Here is a 24,829-nt window from a genome sequence, read left to right as displayed (position 1 = left end):
GAGAAGTGCATGCATGCCGATGCCTGGCAAGCTGTACGTTAACCCTTCAACCTCTCTCTCCAACCCCAGCTGCCCACTCCTCAAGCCAGGCTCAGGACCGGCCAACCGCCACCGTATCACCCCTACGCACTCAGAACTCTCCATCCCGCCTGCCCACCACCAGCCTCAGGCCCCACTCTGGGGTGTCCCCGCAGCACAGCCACCAGCCCCCAGTGCAGATGTGCCAGAGGCCAGCCATCCCCCTCACGTCAGCTGCATCGGCCATCACGCCTCCCAACGTCAGTGCTGCGAACCTTAATGGGGAGTCCGGAGGTGGACCCATCGGGGCGCTGTCCACATCCAGCCCCACCAATGCAGGGTGCAAACTGGATGAGAAGAAGAATGAGAAAGTAAGTAGCCTATGCCAGGGCCATGGTCCAGCTAGTTATTGTGGCATTTTGTACAAATGAGGCTTGAATATGGGCACCAAGTTCTCACCCTGAGCTGCGTCAAGCACATGGTATAGATGGAGGCCAAGCCCGCAGAGCAGCTGCAGTTTCCATGGAAATCAGAAAAAGATGTCCCCTCCACAAGATGCCTTAGTTCCATCTGTTGTATAATCATTGTGATATGCTCGTTGTGTTAGAACAAGATACTTATTGCCATGTGCGGGCATACTGTAGTAATAAATACACAAATCTACATGTGTACAGTGTGAGCAGCACCTCTTCCCTTCAATATGCCATCCTTGTGCAGTCCACAGCCTGCTCAACCATATGGGACAGAAATGAGAAAGAATGGGAGAAGGCCATCCTATAGTTGGTGTCGACAGCATTTTTAGTTATTCTTTTAGCTGTGAAAGAATTTTTCTGCTTTCATAAAAGAAACTCTTGAGTCCAATGAGCTTGCCCCATTTGCCACCCAGCAAGACCTTGGATTGGCCAGGATTAGAATCCAAAGTTTTAGATCATTAATAAGATATTTTACTTTTTTTTCTTTAACATTCCATCTTCGTAAATCCATGTGAAATATAGTGAGCGGCTCATATGCCTCCTGTGGCTATATTGCTAGGACATCTCCGCCAGACCCTTACCGGTGGCCATGCTACACAAACAGTTTAACAGTCATTCTCTTGGTTTGACCATACTCTGAAGATCCTTTGACACCTGCCCACATAAAATCAATCTTTCCATTAGAGTGTATTAGCTAGTGCTTGGATGAGTACCCCGGACACCAACGGTGTGTTTATGGCAAAGACAACCTTGGGGACAGCATGGACTGGTCAGTCCCTTGCACAGGGTCCCAAAGCCCTACTGGCCACCCACCCTCAGTGGGAACCTGGGTATATCACAGAAATGAGCCAGGCCAGACTCCAGTGGTCCTCTGGCTTGGTACTCCAGCCTCAAGACCTCTTGTGTGGTCCAGGCCAGAGCATGATTGTTCCCATGCTAACTGGTATGGAAGAGGCTGCAGTCCTAACTGTGGCAGCTGCATTCTAATAGAAAAGCTCAAGTGTACTGCAGGCTCACATGGTGCCCAAGTGCAGTGGTTGCTCTCCATTTTATGTCCATGTCTATTTGAAAATTGGTTTGATCTTGAATCTGTTCCTTTCCACCCTTCCTCTTGTTATGAGAGGTATCCAGGTCTCATCAGGAGGCAGAGGTGTGGGTTGAGTCCTGCCATCTCACTGGGACAGCCTTCCTGGAGGATGAGATCTCTTTCTGAGCTGCTCAGAACAAACCAGGGGGTTGCCTTGGAAAGATAGGGACTGTAATAATTCCTTAGACATTCCCCATGCTGGTACATGTCTACAGGCCCAGCTACTCAGGTGGCCAATGCCTTGGGAAGGGGTTCCCTCCACGGAAGTTGCAGATACAGCAGCTCAGCCTCCTTATCTGACAGTTCCCTGAGCTGCCTCTGTATCCAGCTAGCCATGCTTAGGGCTGGACACAGACTGTGAGCACACAGGGAACAATCCACGCTGCCTCCATGTAGGTGGCATGTTCTGCATGTGCCGAGTGAGCATGTGTCCACAGGTTCAGCAAACCCCAGCAGAGAAGCACATTATCCTTCCACATGTTATTTGTGCTGTTCACATCCCACTTTCCAAGCCAACAAACAAAAACAACACTGGTCTAAAACTGCCTATCATGGTTTTTCCCTTCTATACTCCCAGTTGAATTTTCCCTGATTTACAGCAAGGTACAAAGCACCATTTGCAGCAGAAGAGCAGAAATGATGCTTGTTTTAATCCTGTTACTAGGAAGCCAGTGAGCCTGTGTGATCCCTACATCCCATCCTGCCATGACTATCACCGGGCTTACCAAACTCTTATCCTTCATCCCCCTTCCTGAACTTATTTGTGTTTTTCTCTCATGTAGGCCTGTAGTCGTTAATCTACAAGTTTCATATTAGTATTGAGTACGTGGGGTGCTCACTTATCCATTCTTGAGATACTTGGGAAAATGTCCTTCAACTCTATCCAGGTAAATAGAAGGATGTAGAGACCCCATCGTTTTTATGGCTGATAGTATTCAATGCTATACATATACCACAGCTATTAATCTATCCATGGGGTAATGGGCACTTAGGTTGTTTCCACATCTTTGCAATTGTGAATTGAGCTGCTATAAACATTGGAGTGCAAATGTCATTATGGTAAAATAATTTTTTTTCTTCTGGGTAGATACGTAGTAATGGAATTGCAGGATCACAGGTATACTTTTAGCCCTTTGAGGATTCTCTATACTTCATTCCAAAAAGGCTGTACTAGTTTGCAATCCTACCAACAGTGTGTTAAGTTCTCTTCTGTCCATGCCCACACCAGCATCTGCAGCTTTGGTACTTTGTGACATGGTTATTCTTCCTCGAGTTACATGATATCTCAAGATGTTTTAAATTTGCATTTCTCTAATAACTAAGCATGAAAGCATTTTTACATGTATTTGTTGGTCATTCAATTCTTCTCAACCTTCTTGGGAGAAGGTTTTGTTCTGTCTCTTGCCCAGTGAGTAATTGGGTTCTTTGCTCTTTTCTTGTTGGTTTGCTTGAGTCCTATGTACATTCTGGTTCTTAACCCTTTGTCACATTCATAACATGAAAATATGTTCTTCTATTCTGAAGGCTATCTATTTGGTTTGTTTATTGTGTCCTTAGATGTGCAGAGCTTTTTAGCTTTATCAGGTTGCATTTATATAATTTTAGTGTTGCTGCATTTGCCAATGGGGTCTTCTTCATAAAATCATTCCCCTACCCAATATTATTAAGAATTTTCCCCATGCTTCATTCTAAAGTTTTTATAGTCTTATATTTAAATCTTTCCAGCATGAGTTAATTTATTTTATTTTATTTTATTTTTTAGACAGAGTCTTACTCTGTCACACTGGATAGAGTACTGTGTCACCATAGCTCACAGCAACCTCAAACTCTTGGGCTCAAGCAACTCTCTTGCCTGAGCCTCCCCAGTAACTGGGTCTACAGGCACCTACCATGATGCCTTGCTATTATTTTTTCTTTTTTTTTTTTTTTTTTTTTTTAGTAGAGAGGGGGTCTCACTCTTACTTAGGCTTTGTCAAACTCCTAAGCTCAGGCAGTCCACCCACCTTGGCCTCCCAGAGTGCTAAAATTATAGGCATGAGCCATGTGCCTCACCATGAGTTAATTTTGATAAGTGGTGAGAGGTGAGGGTCCGGTTTCAGCCTTTTACATGTGGTTAACCAGTTCTCCCAGCACCATTTATTAAATAGGGATTCTTCTCCCCAGTGTAGACTTTTGTTTGGTTCATTGAAGATCAGATGGCAATATGAGACTGATTACATCTCTCTTCTGTAGATCTATGTCTCTATTTTTATGCCAATACCATGTTGTTTTCATCATATAGATTTGTAATATAACATAAAGTCTAATAATGTGATACCTCCAGATTTGTTTTTATATCTTAGAATTGTATTGGCTATTTGAAGTTTTTTCTAGTTCCATACAAAATGAAGAACTATTTTTTCAAGTTCTTCAAAGTATGACACTGGTATTTTAATGGGGGTTACATTAAATCTGTAGATCACTTTGGGTAGTATAGATATTTTAATGATCTCAATTCTTCTCAACCATGAACATGGTACATTCTTCCATTTGTTGACATCTTCTGCTATTTCTTTTTTCAGAGTTTCATAGTTCTCTCTGTAGAGATCCTTCACATCCTGTGTTAGATATATTTCCAGGTATTTCATTTTCTTTGAAGCTATTGTGAAGGGTATTATGTCTTTGATTTGATTCTCAGCTTGACCATTATATCCCAAGATGTTTCTATATTTCTTGATCACTTCCAGAAGCCTTGCACCTGAGTCCCTGGGGTTTTCTAAGTATACCATCTTATCATCAGCAAAGAGCAAGAGTTTGACCTCCTCTGTCCCCATTTGAATATCATGATATGCTTCTCTTGCCTGATTGCATTGACTAGGACTTTCAGCATTATGTTGAATAGTAGTAGTGATAGTGAACATCCTTGTCTGGTTCCAGTTCTACGTGGAAATGCTTTCTGTTTTACTCCATTCAGTATGATATAGGCTATAGTTTTGTCTTAGACAGCTTTTATTAGTTTAAGAAATGTCCCATCTATGCCTATTTTCCTAAGTGTTTTTATCAGAAAAGGATACTGAATTTTGTCAAGTGCTTTTTCTGGATCTATTAGAGGAAATGGTCTTTGTTTTTTGCTTCTATTTATGTGATGAGTTATGTTTATGGATTTGCATATGTAGAACCAGCCTTGCATCGCTGGGATAAATCCTACCTGATCATGATGTATAATTTTTTTAATGTGTAGCTATAATCTGTTTGCTATGATTTTATTGAGTATTTTTGCATCTATATTCATGAAGGAAACTGGTTTGTAGTTTATTTTATTTTGTTGGATCTTTCCTGGTTTGGGTATCAGGGTGATATTTGGTTTATAGAAGGAGTTGAGAAGAGGTTCTTCCTTCTCAATGTTTTGGAATACAGTCTGCAATATAGATATAGGCTTTTCTTTGGATGTTTAGTAGAATTCTGGTATAAAACTGTCTGATCTGGGACTTTTTTTCTTGTGAGCTTTTTTATTGTTGTTGCAGTTTTGGTGTCTGAAATTGTTCTGGTCAAGAGTTCTATTTCTTCCTGGTTAAGTCTAGGAAGGTAGCGTGTTTCCAAGTAATGGTCCATTTCCTCCACATTTTCAAGATCATGGGCATAGAGTTTTTAATAGTAACCCATGATGATCTTTTGTATCTCTATTATATCTGTTGTTATTTTCACGTTTTCATTTCTTTTTTTTTTTCCTTTTTAAGACAGTCTCACTTTGTCGCCCTCAGTAGAGTGCCATGGTATCATTGCTCACAGCAACCTCAAACACTTGAGCTCAAGCAATTCTCTTGCCTCAGCCTCCCACGTAGCTGGGACTACAGGTGCCTGCCACAACACCCAGCTATTTTTAGAAATGAGTTCTTGCTCTGGCTCAGGCTGGTCTCAAACCTGTGACCTCAGGCAGTCCACCTGCCTCGGCCTCCCAGAGTGCTAGGATTACAGGCGTGAGCCACTGCACCTGGCCCCTTTTTCATTTCTGATTGAGGTTATTTGAGGTCTTACTTTTCTGTTTCTAGTTAATCTGGCCAAAGGTTTACCTGTTTCATTATATTTTTAAAGAATTATTAATCTTCCAAATGATTCTTTTGTTTTTTATTTCATCTCGTTCTTGTCTAATTTTGGCTATTTCTTTTCTCCTGATAGGTTTGACGTTAGATTGATCTTCCTTTTCCAGTTCCTTGTAATGATTCATTATGTTGTTGATTTGTGCTTTTTGTGTTTTGTAGATGAGGGTATTAAATGCAATAAATTTCCCTCTAAAGAGTGCTTTTGTAGTATCTCCTCGGCTTTGATAGCTTGTAGCTTCATTGTTGTTTTGTTCAAGGATTTCCTTCTTTATCTCCTCCTTGAGCCAGTTGTCATTCAGCATAAGATTGTTTAGTTTTCATGACTCTGTGAGGGGATGAAGATTTTTGTTGGAGTTGAGTTCTACCTTCATTCCGTTATGGTCCAAAAAATACAAGGTATAATTTCTGGGTTTTTTTTTTAATTTGTTGAGGTTTGATTTGTGTCCTAGGATATGATCAATTTTGGAGTATGACCCATGAGCCAACAGGAAGAATATATATTCAGTATTATTAAAGTGGTAAGTTCTGTATGTGTCTATTAAGTTTATTTATTTTAGAGTCGTGTTTAAGTGCATCATTTCTTTGTTTAGTTTCTTCTTGGAAGATCTGTCAAGTTCTGTCAGTGGTGTGTTGAAGTCCCTAGTTATTATGATGTTGCAGGATATTATATTGTTCAGACTAGTTAGGGTTCATTTTATAAATCTGAAAACATTTAAGTTGGGTGCATGCATATTTACAACTGAAATGTCTTACTGTATTTTTCCCTTGACCAATATAATATACATCTTTGTCTTTCTTTGCTTTTGTTACTTTAAAGCCAATTATATCTGCAAATAAGATTGAGATTTCTGATTTCTTCTTTTCATCTCAATCTTATTTGCAGATATGGCCTGAAATATTGTTTTCCAACCCTTCACCCTGAATCTTATCATGTCCTTGGAGTTTAGATGTATTTCCTGAAGACATAATATAGTTGGTTTGTGCTTTTTTTAACCAGTCAGCCAGCTTGTGACTCTTCAGTGGGGAATTCAGGCCATTAACATTTATTGAAACTATTTGTAAGTATGGTGGGATTCTATTTGTCTTGTTTTGGTAGTCTGATGCCTAGTTTTATTACTTGGACCATTGTAAAAACTAGGCTTTGTCCTTTAGTGTCTGGGTATCTTTACTTTGCTAGTGGTCCATGGTGATGGTCTGTGTATAGTATGGGCCTAAGTACTTCCTGCATCACTAATTTTATTAGTGGCAAATTTCCTCAATGTTTGCTTGTCAGTAAAAGATTTGATTTCTCCATCAAATGTGAAACTTAGTTTAGCAAGATGCAAAATCCTGGGCTGGAAGTTGTTTTGTTTGAGAAGATTGAAGTCAAGTGACCATTCTCTTCTGGCTTATAAAGTTTCTGCTAAAAAGTCTGCTGTCACTGTAATGGTTTTGCCCTTGTAGGTAAGCTGCTGCTTATGCCTAACTGCTTGGAGAATTTTCCCTTTCATTTTAAACTTGGCCAGGTTCATTACAATGGGTCTAGAAGATGCTCTGTTTGAATTGAGACAAACTGGGGTTCAGTGGTATACCTGAACAGTGGTAGGAACCCAAGAAGACTATTAGTCAAAGTAAGGTTTCAACAACTGCCAAGTACTAAACCAAAATTCATTTTTAAACAGTAATAACTTCAGAAATGGCAAAGGGTTTGTTAGTCATGTATGATAGCTGTGGCAGTCCTAACATCCTCCTCAGAGCACAATGACTCATAATTAAAAACTCATAATTATTGTTAGGGGACCCTACACCCCAGTGTCGTGTGACCTGGCCCTTCTGGACAAACAGAAGAGGGATGTAAGGCTGTGCCAGAGGGGGACGGTGATGCAGGCATTGTGTCCCTGGAGCCCATGGACACACTTCATTCCCATGTCAAGTCTAGATTCTGTTCTGCAAAATTCTACTACTGTGACTGCCTTCCTTTTCAATTAATATGTTTCTCATAAAGACGTGGGATATTTTTTTCCAGTGTTCCATGCACAGGAAAGCTTAGCTGATGGGATCAGTTCAAAAGAAATACATGCACACAGCCCAAAAACTATACCAGAAGATAGTGCTCACAGATGGGACCCAACAGACCACCCCTCCCAGAGGGCAGCCAATGTCAGTATGATGGGACATGTCTAGGCATTCTAGAGAACCTGTGAGTTCTTTCCACGTGGACACATAACCAAGGGCCATGCCACAAAAGAACAGAGAGTGCAGTTGTTATTTTTTTGTATATTATAGTTTTATTGTGTTTTGTTCAGGCACCCAGGCCATGAGGGAGGTAGGGCATGCACCTCACCTCAGCAAGATAAGATGACTTTATATCATCATCTCCCTCCAGAGTGAAATCACTCTAGAAGCAGACTTGAGTTTATTTCCCTGATATGTTAAGTGCTTAGCAATACCTTCCATGACACAGTATATTACAAAACACATTTGCATGTAGCATGAGAATGAAATTCATTCATCTTTTCAGAGGGTTCACACTCTGTCTATATCTCAGAACCAATGGGTCAACTTAATGAAAATGGCGTTGCTTTAGGATTTCTTTGTAAGATCAGCAGTAGTGTCCTTCTGACTCCTTCACTCTAGTATCAACTTGCAAATCCTTTACACTTTAAATTACTTAGTATTAAAACAGGAATACTGTTTCTCATCTAGGAGCATACTCAGCTACTTGCTAGCCAGGTACAGCTTTGACTCTGTTGTCTGTGATGATAAACTCATCCTACATTATTGCCACCTTATCTTTGACAGTTAAGTGCTACCACTGGGCCCCTGACAGCCCAGGGTCCATTCCCAATTCAGTGGCCATAGTCCCCACTGTAAGGAAAAGAAAAGCACACCTACAAAGCTCACGGATGCCAGGTCTCCCCCACATTATCTGTTTCTCACAGATGCAGTAAGAGGTATGTCCTCTGGACCCTGCTGGGGTGAGGGAAACTCTGAATCATTGCAAATTTCTGATTATTTTGCAATTTGGTAATAAATAGATACTTCAGAAGCAATGGAGAAGAAGCCATCAATTTTCCAGGCTTATAGGAAAGGTAAATATTTGTTTCCACTACAGTCAAGCTATCCAAACCATTTAACATCTTAGAGAGATGATGGCTTCAAATATTTATATTAGAAAAATACTAAGATCACTGAGAAAGATGCTTCCGGTGACATTGAGAGATGTGAGGAGGTAGTCCATTTCTCAGCATGGACAGAGTACCATCCATCAGCGGAGACTCCTCTCTCACTGTGAAAGTTCCCTGAGTCCCTGAGCTGGGCTTTCAGGGTCCTATGAGCCAGAGGTAACATATGGAGTGAACATTCAAAGTCTTCTCTGTGCAAAAGGTACCTGTACCAAATATGCCCAACAAGAAGTCACCAGGAGAGGAGGCACAGATCCTCAGTCATGCAGGCCCTCAACCACAGAGCTTGGCCCTGGAAGGGAGGGATGTCACCTGGGCTGGCAGCCCCATAGCCCTTACCAACCCAGCAGCCCTGTCTGCAGCTTTTCCAAAGGAAACATTCAGGTTCTTTTAAAATACCTCCAGGGACAGGGAGCTCACTACTTAATGAAAGTGTCTATTTTATGGTTGGACTGACCTATTAATAGACTCATCCTCTTGTTGATTTTAAATCTACCAAGTCTACACACATAGATACACGTGCACACACACATATATGTGCACACACAGAGACACATACATTTGCATGCATATAAGTGTACACATTTACATACACATACACAGACATGAATACTTCACACAGATATACTCACATGTGTATAAAAACGTGCACATATATACGTGTGTACATGCACACACAGATGCATACACATATAAAACACATGCCCCCATACACAGAGTCACATGTATACACACACATCCAGCAGAGTTGATCCACTTCTATCAATTCTGGTACTTCACAATCTAATTCCTTTTCTAAAAATAGCCCTTCTGATACTGGGGGAAAAAGCCTTTCGAGGCTTTTTTAAAAAAGAGACTTTATTTTCTAAAGTAAATTTTGGTTCACCGAAATTGAGCATAAAATACAGAAATAGAACCTCCTACCCCCACACACGTACAACCTCCCCACCATCATCAGCCTTCCCCAAAGTGGCACACGTGATACAGTTGACAAGCCCACATTGACACATCCTCATCGCCCAATGTTCACAGCTTATATTAGAATCTGCTGCTGGCTCAGCGCCTGTGGCTCAAGTGGCTAAGCCAACCATTTAGGTGTATGCCAGCCACATACACCTAAGGTGGCGGGTTTGAATCCAGCCTGGGCCCGCCAAAACAATGATGGCTGCAACCAAAAAGTAGCAGGGCGTTGTGGCGGGTGCCTGTGGTCCCAGCTACTTGGGAGGCAGAGGCAGGAGACTCGCTTGAGCCCAGGAGTTGGAGGTTGCTGTGAGCTATGATGCCACAGCACCCTACCCAGGGGGATAGCTTGAGACTCTGTCTCAAAAAAAAAAAGAATCTGCTCTTAGTGTTGTCCAATCCATGGGTTTTTACAAATATATAATACATGTATCCACCATTATAGTACCATACAAAACAGCTCTACTGCCCTAAAAATCCTCTGTGCTCTGCTGTTCATCCCTCTTTCCTGATTAACTCCTGGCAACCACTGATCTTTTTACTGTCTCCATAGATTTGCCCTTGTCAGACCATCGTATAGTTGGGTTCATACAGAATGTAAGCTTTTCCAGTTGGCATCTTCCACTTAGTAATATGCCTTTAAGTTTCCTCCATGTCTTCTCATGGATTAGTAGCCTTTTAATTGCTGAATAATATTCCATTGTCTGGATGTACCACAGTTTATTTATCCATTCACCTACTGAAGGGCACTTTAGTTGCTTCGAAGTTTGGGCAATTATGAATAATGCTGCTATAAACATCTTATGCTAGTTTTTATGTGAACATAAGTTTTTGACTCATTTGAGTAAATACCAAGGAAGGAGATTGCTAAGAGTATTTAAAAGTATGTGCTAAGATTGGTAAAAGTATGTTTAGTTTTGTAAGAAACTGCCAACTATCCCCAAAGTGGCTGCACTGTTTTGCATTCTCATTATCAGTGTATGAGAGTTGTTGCTTCACATCATCACTAGCATTTGGTATTGTCTGTATTTTGGATTTTTTGCCATGCTAATAGGTATGCAGTGGCATCTCATTGTCATTTTAACTTTCAATTCCTTAGTGACATAATGTTGAGCTCCTTTTCATATGCTTATTTGCTATCTGCACATCTTTTTGGTAAGATGTCTGTTTTGATCTTTCTCAGTTTTTTTTTTTAATTTCAGATTAAAATGAGGGTACAGTTGTGCTCATTAGGTGAGACCTTACCAACCCCCCCTTCCTCACCCCTTAACCCCTCCATATTTCCACCTCCCCCTCCAACTTGCATTTGATTGTGTTTTTCTCTCTGGTGGGCATACAGTTATTTATCTACCTCATATTAGTATTTGACTACATTGGATGCTTGCTTTTCCATTCTTGTGATACTTTACTAAGGAGAATATTCCACTCCATCCAGGTTAATACAAAAAATGTTAAGTCTCCATCTTTTATGGCTGAATAGTATTCCATGGTATATATATACCACAGTTTATTAATCCATTCACAGATTGAAGGGTTGTTTTTACACCTTACAATTTTGAATTGTGCTATGATAAACATTCCAGTGCAAATGTCCTTATGGTAAAAATGATTTTTTTTTCTTAAGGGTAGAACCTAATAATGGGATTGCAGAATCACATAGAATCACCTTTAGCTCTTTGAGGATACTCCATACTTCTTTCCAAAGAGGCTATACTAGTTTGCAATCCCACCAGCAGTGTAAAAGTATTTCCCCTTCTCTCCACATTCATCCCAGCATCTGCAGCTCGGAACTTTGTGATGTCAGCTATTCTCCTTGAGGTTAGGTAATCTCAGGGTAGTTTTCATTTGCATTTCTCTGATGATTAGGGGCAATGAACATCAACATGTGTTTGTTGGCCATTAATCTATCTTCTTCAAAGAAGGATCTGTTCATTTCTCTTACAATCCCACTTGTAAATGGAATTGTTGGCTCTATCCTTATTGATTAATCTGCATTCTCTATGCATTCTAGTTATCAGCCCTTTGTCAAATTCATGGCATGAAAAGATCTTCTCCCATTCTGAAGGTTGTCTGTTTGCTTTAGTTGTTGTGCCCTTAGCTGTGCAGAAGCTTTTTAGCTTATCAGGTCTCATTGATTTATTTTTAGTGTTGCTACAATTGCCAAAGGGGTCTTATTCATAAAATCTTTTCCCAGGCCAGTATCATTTAGAGTTTTTTCCACACTTCCTTCTAGAGATTTTATTGTTTCATGTCTTAAATTTAAATCTTCTATCCAGCGAGAATCAACTTTTGTCAGTGGTGAGAGATGTGGGTCCAGTTTCAGTCTTCTACATGTGGATGTCCAGGTCTCTCAGTACCATTTATTAAATAGGGATTATTTTCCCCAATGTATACTTTTGTTTGGTTTATCAAAGATGAGATGGCAGTGTCCAGCTTGTTTTGTCTCTAGTTCTCTATTCTATTTCATAGATCTATGTCTATATTTTTCATAACAATACCATTTGATCACTGTAGACTTGTAGTATAACCTAAAGTCTGGTAACATGATGCCTTTAGATTTGTTTTTTTTCTTAGAGTTGCAGTGGCTACTTGGGGTTTTTTTCTAGTTGCATATGAAACAAAGTACTATTTTTTCAAGCTCTTCGAAGTATGACATTGGTGTTTTGATGGGAACTTTATTAAATCTTTAGATCACTTTGGGTAGTATGGACATTTTAACAGTGTTGATTCTTCCCAGCCATGAACATGTACGTTCTTCCATTTGTTATTTCTTTTCTCTGTTCTCTCTGTAGAGATCCTTCACTTCCTGTGTTAAGTATATTCCCAGGTATTTAATTTTCTTTGACGCTCCTGTGAAGGGCATTGTGTCTTTGATTTAATTCTCAGCTTGACCATTATATCCCAAAATGTTACCATATTTCTTGATCACTTTCAGGAGACTTGTGATTGAATCCCTGGGGTTTTCTAAGTATGAGATCATATCATCAGCAAAGAGCCTATTTGAATATCCATGATATGCTTCTCTTGCCTGATTGCATTGACTAGGACTTCCAGCATTATGTTGAATAGTGGTAGTGATAGTGGACATCCTTGTCTGGTTCTAGTTCTGAGTGGAAATGCTTTCTGTTTTACTCCATTCATTAAATGGAGTAAACTACTAGAAGCCTATGATACAGGCTATGGGTTTGTCATAGATGGCTTCTAGTAGTTTAAGTTTCTGTTTTAAGTTTCTGGAAATGCTTTCTGTTTTACCCCACCCATTCAGTAAATGGAGTAAACTACTAGAAGCCTTTGATATAGGCTATGGGTTTGTCATAGATGGCTTCTAGTAGTTTAAGTAATATCCCATCTATGCCTATTGTAAGTGTTCTTGTTAGAAAACGATGCTGAAACTTGTTGATGCTTTTTCTGGATCTGTTGAGAGATAGATCTGTTTTGGCTTCTATTTATCTAGTGAAATGCATTTATGGATTTATGTACGTTGAACTCTTCCATTCCTGGCATAAAGCCCACCTGATCATGATGTATAATTTTTTTAATGTGTAGCTGTATTCTGTTTGCTAGGATTTGTTCAGTTGTTTTCCTATTGTTGAGTTTTAAGAGTTGTGTATTTTGGATAACAGTCCTTTATCATCATTTTCCTTTGCAAATATTTTCTCTGTCTACAGTGTGTCTTCTCATCCTCTTGACCAGTGTCTTTCTGCAAAGTGCAAGGTATTAATTTTAATAAAGTCCAACATATTGTTTATTTCATGTTTGTGCCCTTAGTGTTTTAGCTAAAAAGTCATCATTACACATAGGCTCATCTAGATTTTCTCCTATGCTGTCTTCTAGGAATTATGTAGTTTTGCATTGTACATTTAGGTCTATGATCCATTTTAAGTCAGTTTTTCTAAAGGGTATAAAGTATGTATCTAGACTTTTTTTTTTTGTTTGTGCATGTGGCTATCCATTTGTTCCAGCACCATTTGTTATAAAGTCTATCTTTGCTCCATTGTTTTGCTTTTGCTTCTTTGTCAAAGATCAATGGGCTATATTTTTGTGAGTCTATTTCTGGCTTTCTATTCTGCTCCATTGATCTGATTATTTATTCTTTGACAATACAATTCATCTTGATTACTATAACTTTGTATGTAGTAAGTCTTGAGTTCAGGCAGTGTCAGTCCTCTGCCTTTCTTTCTCTTCAACATTGTGTTAGCTATTCTCAGTCTTTTGCCTGGCCACATAAATTTTGTGAATCAGCTTGCCAATATCTTCAAAATAATGTGCTGCAATTTTTATTTTTTTGAGACAGAGTTTCTCTCTGTTGCCCAGGCTGGAGTGCAATGGCACTACAATAGTTCACTACAGTCTTTGATTCCTGGGCTCAAGATAGTCCCTGCCTCAGCTTCCTGAGTAGCTGGGACTACAAATGCATACCATCATGCCCTGCCAATATTTAAATGCAATAGAACCTTTGTAAGCTGATCACCCAAGGGACTGTAACTGATCAACATGCAGAAATGGGCAACATAAGGAATTAGGCCTACTGTACCTATATGTACATGTGGTGACTATCTAGTCCATGAAAATTAGGTCAACTTAGGAGATGTTCAATGTAGGGAAGGTGGTCAGCTATGGAGGTTCTACTATAATTGTTTTAGAGAGCCAAACACAGTAGCTCATGCCTGTAATCCCAATACTTTGAGAGGCCAAGGCAGGAGGATTGCTTGAGGCCACAAGTTTGAGGCCAGCCTGAAACATAGTGACATCCTGTCTGTACAAAAAACATTAAAAATTAACTAGATATGAGACCCTGTCTCAAAAAAGACCCCAACTTTTTAGATAAGGTCTGACTATGTTGTTGAGGCTGATCTCAAACTCCTGGGCTCAGATAATTCCTCCTACCTCAGCCTCCTGAATCATTGGTATCTATAAGCATGAGCTACCGTACCCAACTAATTTGTGGTGATTTTTATTAAGATTATGTTGGATGTATAGATTACATTGGGAAGAACTGACATCTTAACATTACTAAGTCTTCCTTTCTATTTAGTTCTTCTTTGATTTCTTTTATCAGGGTTTTATAGTGTTTCTTACATAAATGTTAGACATATTTTGTTAGACTTGTAGCTAAGTATTTTGGGGGGTTGCTAATGTAAATGGGATTGTTTTGAGTTTTTTTTCAAATGTCAAGTATTCATTGCAGGCATATCAGAAAGCAAGCAACTTTTATATATTAACTTTGCATCTTACAATTGTGCTATAATGCTTACTGGTTCCAGGAAGTTTTTAGTTTATTCTTTTAAATTTTCTTCATAGACAATTATGTAATCTGTGTACAAAGATGGCTTTATTCCTTCTTTCACAGTATTGATACCTTTTATTTCCTTTTCTTATCTTATTGTACTAGCTAGGACTTCCAGTAGGATGTTGAAAAGCAGTGATGAGATGGGGCATGCTTGCCTTGTTCCTGACCTCAGTGAGGGAACTCCTAATTTCTCACCATTAAATATGAATTTAGCTGTGGGGTTTTTGTAGATTTTCTGTATGAACTTCAGAAAATTCCCCTCAGTTGCCAGTTTACTGAGAGTTTTCATCATGAATGAGTGTTCAATTTTGTCAAATGCTTTTCTCCCTTCTATTGATATGAGCATTTGATTTTTCTTCTTTAGCTTGTTGATGTGATGATTACAAAATTGATTTTCAAATGTTACACCAGCCCTGTGTACCAAAGATAAATCCCGTTTGGTCATAGTATATCATTTTTATAAATTGTTATATTCACTTTTCTAGTGTCTTGAGGAGTTTTACATCTACAATCATGAGAGATATTGGTCTGTAGTTTTCTTTTATTATGTTTGTCTGGTTTTGTATTGGTAATGCTGGCCTCATAGAACACATAGAATTCCTACTTTTGTCTCCTGGAAAAGATTGTAGAGAATTGGCACAATTCTTAATATTTGTAGAATTTACCAATGAACTCATCTGGGCCTGGTGTTGGAAGATAATTACTGATTCAATTTCTTTAATAAACATAAGCCTATTAAGATTGCCTATTTAGGGCGAGCACAGTGGCTCATGCCTATAATCCTAGCACTCTGGGAGGCTAAGCAGGTGGATCACCTGAGCTAAAGAGTTTGAGACCAGCCTGAGCAAGAGTGAGACCCCCATCTCCACTAAAAAAAAAAAAAAAAGAAGAAAAACTAGCAGGGGGAGGGGTTGTGGTGGGAGCCTGTAGTGCTAGCTATTCTAGAAACTGAGACAAGAGGATTGCTTGAGCCTGAGAGTGTGAGGTCGTTGTGACTTATGATGCCACGGCACTCTACCCAGAGTGACAGAGTGAGTCTCTGTCTCAAAAAAAAAAAAATTGCCTATTTACTCTTGTGTGAGTTTCGGCACCTTGTGTCTTTTAAAGAATTAGTTTCTTTCACCTAGCTTATCAAATTTTTAGTCATAGAGTTATTCATAATATTACTTTACTATATTTTAATGTCTAGAAGATCTATAGGGATGCCTTTTCTTTCATTTCTGATATTAGTAACTTGTGTCTTCTCTCTTTTTTTCATAGTTTGCCTCGCTAGAGGGCTTATCAATTTTGTTGATCTTTTCAAAGAACCAGCTTTTGGTTTCACTGATTTTCTTTACTGATTTCCTGTTTTTAACGTCATTAATTTCTGCTCTGATTTTTATTAATTCTATACTGCTTACTTGGATTTAACTCATTCTTTTTTAAGTTAGCTAAAGTAGAATTTTAGATTATTTATTTTAGATCTTTCTTTTTTATAATATATGTATTCGGTGCTATAAATGTCCCTCTAAGCAATGCTTTTGCTACATCCCACATATTTTAAGGTTTACTTTCAGTTTTATTTAATTTAAAATATCTTAAAATTGCTCTTGAGATTTCTTCTTTGACTTTTATTTAGAGGTGTGTTGTTCTTCAAGTACTTTGGGATTCTCCTGCTTTCTTTCTCGTATTGATTTCTGGTTTAATTCTGTTATGGTCTGAGAAGATAAATTGTAGGATTTCTATCCTTTTAAATTTGTAAAAATGTGTTTTATTGCCCAGAATATGGCCCTTCTTGGTGAGCTTGAGAAGAATATATATTCTGCTGTAGTTGGATGCGGGAGTCTATAAATGTCAATTAGACCCAGTTGATTGATGGTGCTGTTGAGTTCAAGTACATCTTTACTGATTTCCTGCCTGCTAGGTCTGTCAGTTAATGATAGAGGGGTGTTGAAGTCTCCAACCAAAGACTTTTAAAAAACTGTGTTAAACAAGTACAGATGTCTGAACAGTCCTCACCCACCCTAGTTGTTTATCCCAGAACAATGTACTGAGCAGCTATATCTCAAGCATGTTTCCTGGCATTGAAAACCCAGTAGTGAACAAAATAGGTGAGGTCCCTGCCCTCCTGAAGCTGACATTCTAGTGATAGACAAACAGGTAAGAAAGAATTCACAAGTATCTGTCTAGATGCTTGTATGCAGAGGTGAGGAAAATGAGCAAGGCATCAGGAGGGCCAAGGTGTTTTAGACAGAGGCAGAATGGAGAAACGAGGCAGCCTTGCAGGGTGGGTGTGCATTCATGATAGGTATTTTGTCCAGAGCAGCTGAGTGGGAAGGACAGGGGGTAGAGAGGGGTGCCAGAGGCTGCAGGCTGGCCAGGGAGGCCTCAAGGCAGGTAGGGGTGTGGATTCTAATTGGAGTGCAATAGGAGCCTTGGTAGTTTCTGAGTAGAGAGTGATATAGTCATGTTTACCCTTGTTTGGGGACAGAGGGAGGCCCATGGAAGGCAGAGGGTCCCAGAAAGGGCTGAGGCAGCATGTTAGGGGGTGGGGGTATTCATTCTGAAAGAGTGTGAGAGCCACACAGCTGCATATGGTTAAAGACAAGGAAGGAGTACAGCTGACTTGATCAGACAGACAAGAAAGCCACTTTGCAATGAAACAAGACTGGTATTGTTGTAGAGATTTGTATGTGTGCAGGTGTGTGTATGCCCATGGTGGGGGAGTACCTCACGGAGCAGGTACTTGGAAGGGCTTTCCTCCACTGCTGGGGGTGGGGGTCGGGGGCATGTACAATGGCTCAACCCCTTGGGACAGAAGTTAGCAGCTTTTTAAGAAGTCAATCATATCACCAAAGACTCAGCCATTCCAGTCCTAGAAGAAATGAAAACGCATGTCTATAAGAAGACTGGAACACAAGTGACCACAGCAGCTTTATTTGTGACAGCCCCACACTGGATGAGTAAACTGCCAGGCACCCATGCAGTGGAACACTGCTCAGCAATAAGAAGAAACGAGTGACTGATGCATGCAACAGAGATAAAGCACAAAATCATTAAATAAACCAGACAGGAGAAAAGAACAACTACAGCATGATTCCATTTACACAGCATGAGGGGACATGCAGACTCCTGTTTCTTGACAGAACAGCTCAGTGGCTCTCTAGGTCATGGGCCACCCTGTGGGCAGGGGCATGACTATCACTGATGGTGGGCTGCTGTACCAGGCTGAGCTATAGCAAAACATGTCAAAGGTGTAAAAAAAGGAAAGCACTTTATTTTAAAAATGTATACAACATATTTTTATAAACAGGTAGATGTTAAAGCCAGAGAAAGAGGTGAGCATGATTTCTCTCTTTGAGAATCTGCATTTGAAACAGGGAGTCTACCTGGATTTAATTCTACTGCCGCCTCCCTGCTCAATCTGACCCTTCCGTCATCTGCGCTGAGCCAGAGTAGGCTGAGAACAAGTCCAAAGCAGGAGCACCTTAAACTCCAGCTGTTTCAGCCCAGATGCATCACTTTTGCTCACACAAGTTTCCACAACTCACTGATTAAAACTAGGTACAGGCTGTCCCCAGGTTACGAACTAAATGGGTTCTGTGGATTTGTTCTTCAGTTGAATTTGTATGTAAGTTGGGATAGGCACATTTCCCTATTACCTGTAATAGCCTCGGTTTGTAAGTTCAAGCCATCCATCAGTCTGATGTTTGCAGCTCTGCCTGTGCAGTCATGCCCTGCTGAACAGCAGGGATGTGTGCTGGGAAATGTGTCTTCAGGACATGTCATCGCGGCATGTGGTCACAGACTGCACTCTCACTAACCTAAACGTGGCTGCTCAGAAAGCATCAGTCAGAATGTCCTCTGCATGCGGCTCCTCCCTGCCAGGCCAGGGGACTGGCCCAGACAGCTCAGAGTAGCATTGCAGTGCTGGCCTCATGTACTTTTGCTTAAGGACAAATCCACAAGCTCTTGGAAACCCAACAAGCAAATAGTGACAAGGCTGACATTCTCCGCGAATGTGGAAAAGCTTAACTGATATGTTTTTGCCAGACAAAAAAAAATCCAGATCTCATGAAAAAAGGCCAGAAAACTGTGATTTTCCTCAGGACGCAAGTCTGCATTCCTCCAGCAGTGTTATGTGTGAAATATGGGGAATAGGCCCTTGTTCCCTGTGACCACAGACAGCCTCAGTTGTGCTTCCATGGAGGGTGTGGCTCTCAAAGCATGGCCCAGGATGTGTGAGCTGCAAAGCCACCCCAGGAGCTGGTGTGCTTTACCCTGCTTGGTGACGTCACTTAATGTGGAGCATTTTTATATTAGAGAACATTAGTTTGTGGGTTATAGCTGACCCCAAGTCATCCACAAGGATTCCTCCTGTCCCCTGGGGTGGCAGGGCCACGTCTAACTGCTGATACCCCCTCATCAAACGGTCCAGGAACCTCAAAACAAAACAAAAATGAGATTACTTTAATAGCACTTGAAAGGATGGTTGCCAAGCCCTGCAAGCGCCCACCATGTGTGAGTCCAGGCAGTGTTCTCGGGAGACTCCGACTGACTCCTGCACCATCTGTAGGGTCGTCTTGTCTGGAGCTTTGCTGGATCTGGCAAGTCCCTGGGACCTCTGCAGGCTGTGGTTCCCAGAATTCACCCTTTCCCGTGTGTACATCCATGGAGACACCACCTACCTTGGGTGCAGTTGCCCTCTGGTCATTTGTTTATTTTTCATCCATTGACTTAACAATTTGAGAAGCACTTGCTTTGGGGCAAGCCCTGGCTCAGTGTTCTGAGTTCAGAGCTGAACCAGGCTGTGTGGAAGAGCAGGGCAGGGACTTGGAGCTCCTAGGCTGACTGTGCTGATGCATGCACGGAGCACCTGGGAAACCCAGGAGCAGCACCCCTGATGCCGCCTGCAGCAGACAGCTGAGGCTGAGGGTAGAGAGTGGGCCATTGAGGGGGCTGTGGGGCAAGGGGTGCAGATGTGGGGAGTGGCAGCCAGAGCTGTCACCTCTGCCCCATAGGCTGCAGCTGACAGAGGACCTCTATAAAGGACATCTGCCTGCAGCAAAGTGTGCTGGCATTTTACCTCTCCTTGCGAATCATAAGAAATTGCTCTGGTCTGAGGTGGGGCAAAGATGAGATTCAGCGCAGGAACAGCCTGCATGGGACCAGGTGCTTCTATACTTTGATGGTGAGGGGGCTGCCATCTCCATTTCACACTGGGATGCTGGGATAGGGTATAAGGCCTTTTCTTTTCCACTCCCCCTCATGTCGCAACCTCCATGTCCCCAGTAGGATGGTGTCAAGAGTTTAGTCTTGGGAGATAAACTAAAATACAGTCCAGGATAACTCCTGCCCTCTACGCAGAGCACTTCTTAAAGCTTCCCACTTTGTACTTTGCTGAGACCACAGGTAAAGTGGATGCCTGACCATTCTGCAGAAGGCAGGATTGTGTGGGCAGCCAGTTTATGTAATTTGGTCTAAAAGTATGTCATTTTCCTTTGTGATTATATCGGTAACTCAGGAAGGGGCAGAGTCTTGGGCCTCCTGGACTGCATGGACCTGGAAGACTGTACGCCTGGATTCTGAAATCTCAGCTTTAAGTTCTCATCCTTTCCTAATCATTTGAATGTGATAATAACAACCACCTGAGGCCTCTTGATGACAGCTCCTTAGAGAAGTTTAAGTGCAGTTACCAGATGAAAATTTGGCAGGGATGAAAGCCCAGATCAGGGCACTTCCTGCGAGAGGTTCTGCCTGGCTAGGGTCTGCATGACCAGCAGGTTCCCCTGAGCCTCTTTCCTGCATCTCCCGGTGGTGCCCAGCCAGGTGTGCACCAGGGTTTCCTGGAAGCAGTTGGCCTGGAGAAGCACATGAAGACAGGAGGAAAATGCAACCATCCCACAGAGCTGGCAGGGCTGCCCTCGGCGTGCTTTCAGCCACAGGCAGTGCTAGTGGAAATAAGAGTGTTGATTCATGACTGTTGCCTCCAAAATCTTGATCCTGTGGATGAACTGGCCTCCTGCTGCCTCTCAGGTTGGATGAAGTGATTTCCATCCATCTGTTTTGTGTAAAAAAAAAAAATTCAGAATGCACATGAGTTTGGCATACTTGACTAAATAATAATGTGTTTAATCTTCCTTGTTTCATTCCTGAAATCCTTCAGAAGGATGCCAGATTTTACAGAGATTTCATTTGAACGCATTTCATTTAATCTAATCATTCATGGCAGCATTATATTTGTTCTACAGAAAGTGAGCCAGAAGCCCACTGGAAATCCCAGTGTACAGTTATCCTAATGGGACAAGGTCACAGCCCACCATAGACACATCACAAAGCAAGCTGGGCAGTTCCGATTCCTTATCCTTGTCCATCCTGCCTTTTGGTCTAATCTCTTTTGAGGCAATTTTAAAGGAATTGATGTTATGCTATAAATTCTACTGGGTTAGTGGATCCTCTGCTACCTTAGTGAAAAGATAATGGCATTGGGCCGAGGTAGCAAGGGGCTAGCATAGCTGAGCTTCTCAGGTGCTAAATCCTGAAGAATCTGTTGAGAATGGAAACCTCAGCATTTAATCCTCCCTTGTTTACTGGCATTAAACTTAGTTTATGCTGTGGAAGTTCTGTGATAGAGTTTTCTGGGGCAGAATGGCCTCCTGCCTGGACGTATGAGTGCCTCCCTGGGTCTGGTCCATCCTATTTCACATTTGGGCACTTTGCTCAGCTGGGCTGAGGCTGACCCTGGGGAACAGGAGCCCACCTCACAGTGTGGGGCTCATGGCCACTTACTGGGTGCAGGTGGACATCACCTTCTGAGAAGGGAGTGCTCCAGGGCACCCATCAGCACTAGGTGCTGGACAGGACAAGTAAGATGAGGTCCGAGCCCCCACAGTCTACCGTGGGGAAGGCACAAGTGGTGAATACAGGCCATCCAGAGGGCCTGAGTGACAAGCCGTGCAGGGCTCAGGCAGACAGAGAGGGAGAGAGAAGCTCTCCCTGAATACTTGTCCAGGCTGCAGAGGAGATGCTTTTCACAGGGGGCCTGAGCACCATCAAGGCTATGGAGAAGGAAGGGGAAGGACAGACATCACAGGTGGAGGAAGGAAGGGACACACTGTCCTGCAGTGGCACCTGGGCACCTGCATTGAGCCTACCTGAAAGGCCTCTGAGCCTCCTGGACACACCTACCACCTTGTCCTGCTGCCTCTTTCCTGGGGTATCTCCTAACCACTCAGGCCCCTTGATCCATAGCGGGGCTTTCGTACCTCCAGGGGTGTGACATGTCCCACATGCTGACACTGCCCTCCCACTGGGGCAGAGAGACCAAATAGACACTGTCTGTGTCCTTGAAAATGCTGGAGACCAGCCTGGTCATGACATGGACCTTGACACTGGGCCTTTTCTGTGCCTCTGTCTGGCCTCATCATGTTTGGTTTTGAGGGGTTGTGGCTCCATTTGATATACAGTGTGACTGGGGCTGGGGAGGTGGCAGAGATTCAGAAGATGCAGGTGCCAGGGAAGCCCAGCCTTACTGACACAGGTAGACATTACTGGGCATGGCTTGTGTGGACCCTACAGGGGTTCTTAGGAGAGGTGTGGACAGATGCATCTGTGACTGTTCTCTAGGTGTGGAAGGACTTGAGTTGTGAGTCTGGCAGTGATGTATCAGGCTGTTTGAGGAAAGGAAACCTTCAGTTCCTGTGAGGTGTTGGGCTACAAGTGGCAGAGAGTCGCATCCTGACAGAGCTCCAACAGAGTGCGGGGCTGTTTCCACTGTCAGATGTGTCACAACTGAGAGCAGCTGTGTCCCTCCAGGGACTCCGTTGGCCCTGAGCTGAGACTACATCAGAATTGGGCAAACGGGCCACCTGCACAGGCTGTCAATGCTGCAGACTGACCAGGGCCCCGGCAGGGAAGGAGAATGCGGACAGGATCTCAGACCCTTCCCTTTCTGCTCAACATAGCAGATACTTCTCCGCTATCACAGTACACAGCAGGGCAGGTCCACATGGCCCTAGTGACCCAAGGTCCTGCATGCTAGGGAAGGAGCACAGCAGACAGGTGGCGAGTGCCCAGGGCCAGGACCTTCTGTGCAAACCTCCACACCCACATGCTGGACAGCCAGCGCCTTCAGAGCCAGCCCTCCCTGGTTAGAGAAGTTAAAACAGCACATTTCATATTATCTGTCAATCTCCAATCTCAGCCATCCCGTCTGCCATGGAGACTCTGTTCCTCCCTGAGCCAGTCAAGAACTCAGTGCCTGAAGTTCTCAGATCTTACAGCAAAAGCCAGGAGAAACTGGCTGTGAGAGGCAGCCTGGGGTCCAAAGCCCACCCAGCCAACATCTCCCTCATGTAATTGGCAAATGATCCCACCAAACAGTGTAGGGGGGCATGGGGCCGCACACCAGCAGAGCTGACACCTACCTTTCGAGCCAGGGCTTCTCAGCACCATAGGGGCTGGAATCTCTGCCCTGGGAGTGGGATGTTGAGCAGCAGCAGGGCAGATTTCTACCCACTGAGAACTACCACATTCTGTGCACCCAGCTGGGACAGCTGAAAATATCCCCAAGCACTGCCCATGTCCCCAGGGCAGAATCACCCTGGTTTAAAATCACTGGTGTATAAACCACCTGAGCCCTAAAACCGTGAGTATTAGGGACCCTGGCCAGGCCTGGCTTTGCCCAGACCATGCTGGTGTTGATTATCTTGGGCAATTCATTCCTCTTTCCAGACCTTCAGGTCTGCACTGTCATTTTCAGGAGTCCTAAGCCTACAAAAATCTCCTGCAGTGAAATTTAGCTTATTAGAACTTACTCATCCTGTCTACCTAGAACTGTGTGCCCGCTGATTAACACACCCTGGAGATCTGTTGAGCAGTCAGTAACACGTGTTGTACACTTACAGGTTTGTTAAGACAGCACTCTCACGATAAGTGTTCTTACCAAAATAAAATTAGATTTTTAAAAAGTAGTAAAGGCTGGAGAAGGCCCTACAGGAGGGAAGTCTAGCACCTTCCTGTCCCAGCCCTACTAAACACAGTCACACAGGCCAACCTGACCAGGCCACACCTGCTGTACCCTCAGTTCTCTGGGCATGCTAGGGGTGCAGGCACAGAGCCTCTGGGGCTCTGGCCAAATGAGATGAGATATGAGTAAATCCGTTGAAAATTATGGCATACCCCAAAGGCAAGGTACAGATAGCCTAAGGTGAGGGCCCAGTAACCCCACGGGCAAGTCCCAGGTAATGCTAAGGTGAGGCCTTGGGTAGCTCCAAGGTAAGGACTAGCACTCAGATACTATCAGACCCTTCAGAAAATGCATACATTGAGAGTCGAATATACAAGGTATTTGGGCCTTCAGTTTAAACTGGGCTGCTCTTTGTCAAAACACTAAGAGATACTGCTCTTTCTAATAAAGTCCAAAGTGCTCTCAGTCTCTCCATGAACATCAAATAGGTGGTTATAATGACATCGGCCGACGAGGGCTGTGAGCCCCAAAAAGAACTGGAAGTCCCTAAAGGTCACACCCCACCACCACCACCACCCCACCCCAGCAGAACCCTCACACTGTGACTGTTAAGAACTGATCCTGGCAGGGCACAGTTGCTCACACCTATAATCCTGGCACTTTGGGAGGATCACTTGAGCCGAGGAGTTTGAGACTAGCCTGACAATATAGCAAGATCCTGTCTCTACAAAAAATAAATTAAAAAGAACCCAGAGAAGAGAAAAATTGCTCCCTTCTCCTCCACAAAGGCACAGTCTTCATCCCCAAAGAC

General features: G+C 42.5%; 1 protein-coding gene across 1 annotated transcript in view; it reads left to right on the top strand.

The window, feature by feature from the left end:
* The window catches only part of SH3RF3 (SH3 domain containing ring finger 3), a 321,767-nt gene that overhangs the window by 278,970 nt on the left and 17,968 nt on the right, over window positions 1-24,829 (top strand). Inside the window, 1 exon segment of the mRNA XM_003792894.2 lies at window positions 70-389. Within this exon segment, the coding sequence (XP_003792942.1) occupies window positions 70-389 (320 nt within the window).

This window comes from Otolemur garnettii, unplaced genomic scaffold (assembly GCF_000181295.1).
Source record: "Otolemur garnettii isolate 467f Iridium unplaced genomic scaffold, OtoGar3 scaffold00062, whole genome shotgun sequence".
Lineage (NCBI taxonomy): Eukaryota > Metazoa > Chordata > Mammalia > Primates > Galagidae > Otolemur > Otolemur garnettii.
The sequence above is the reverse complement of the archived record's forward strand: the minus strand, read 5'-3'. Positions and strand labels throughout refer to the sequence as shown.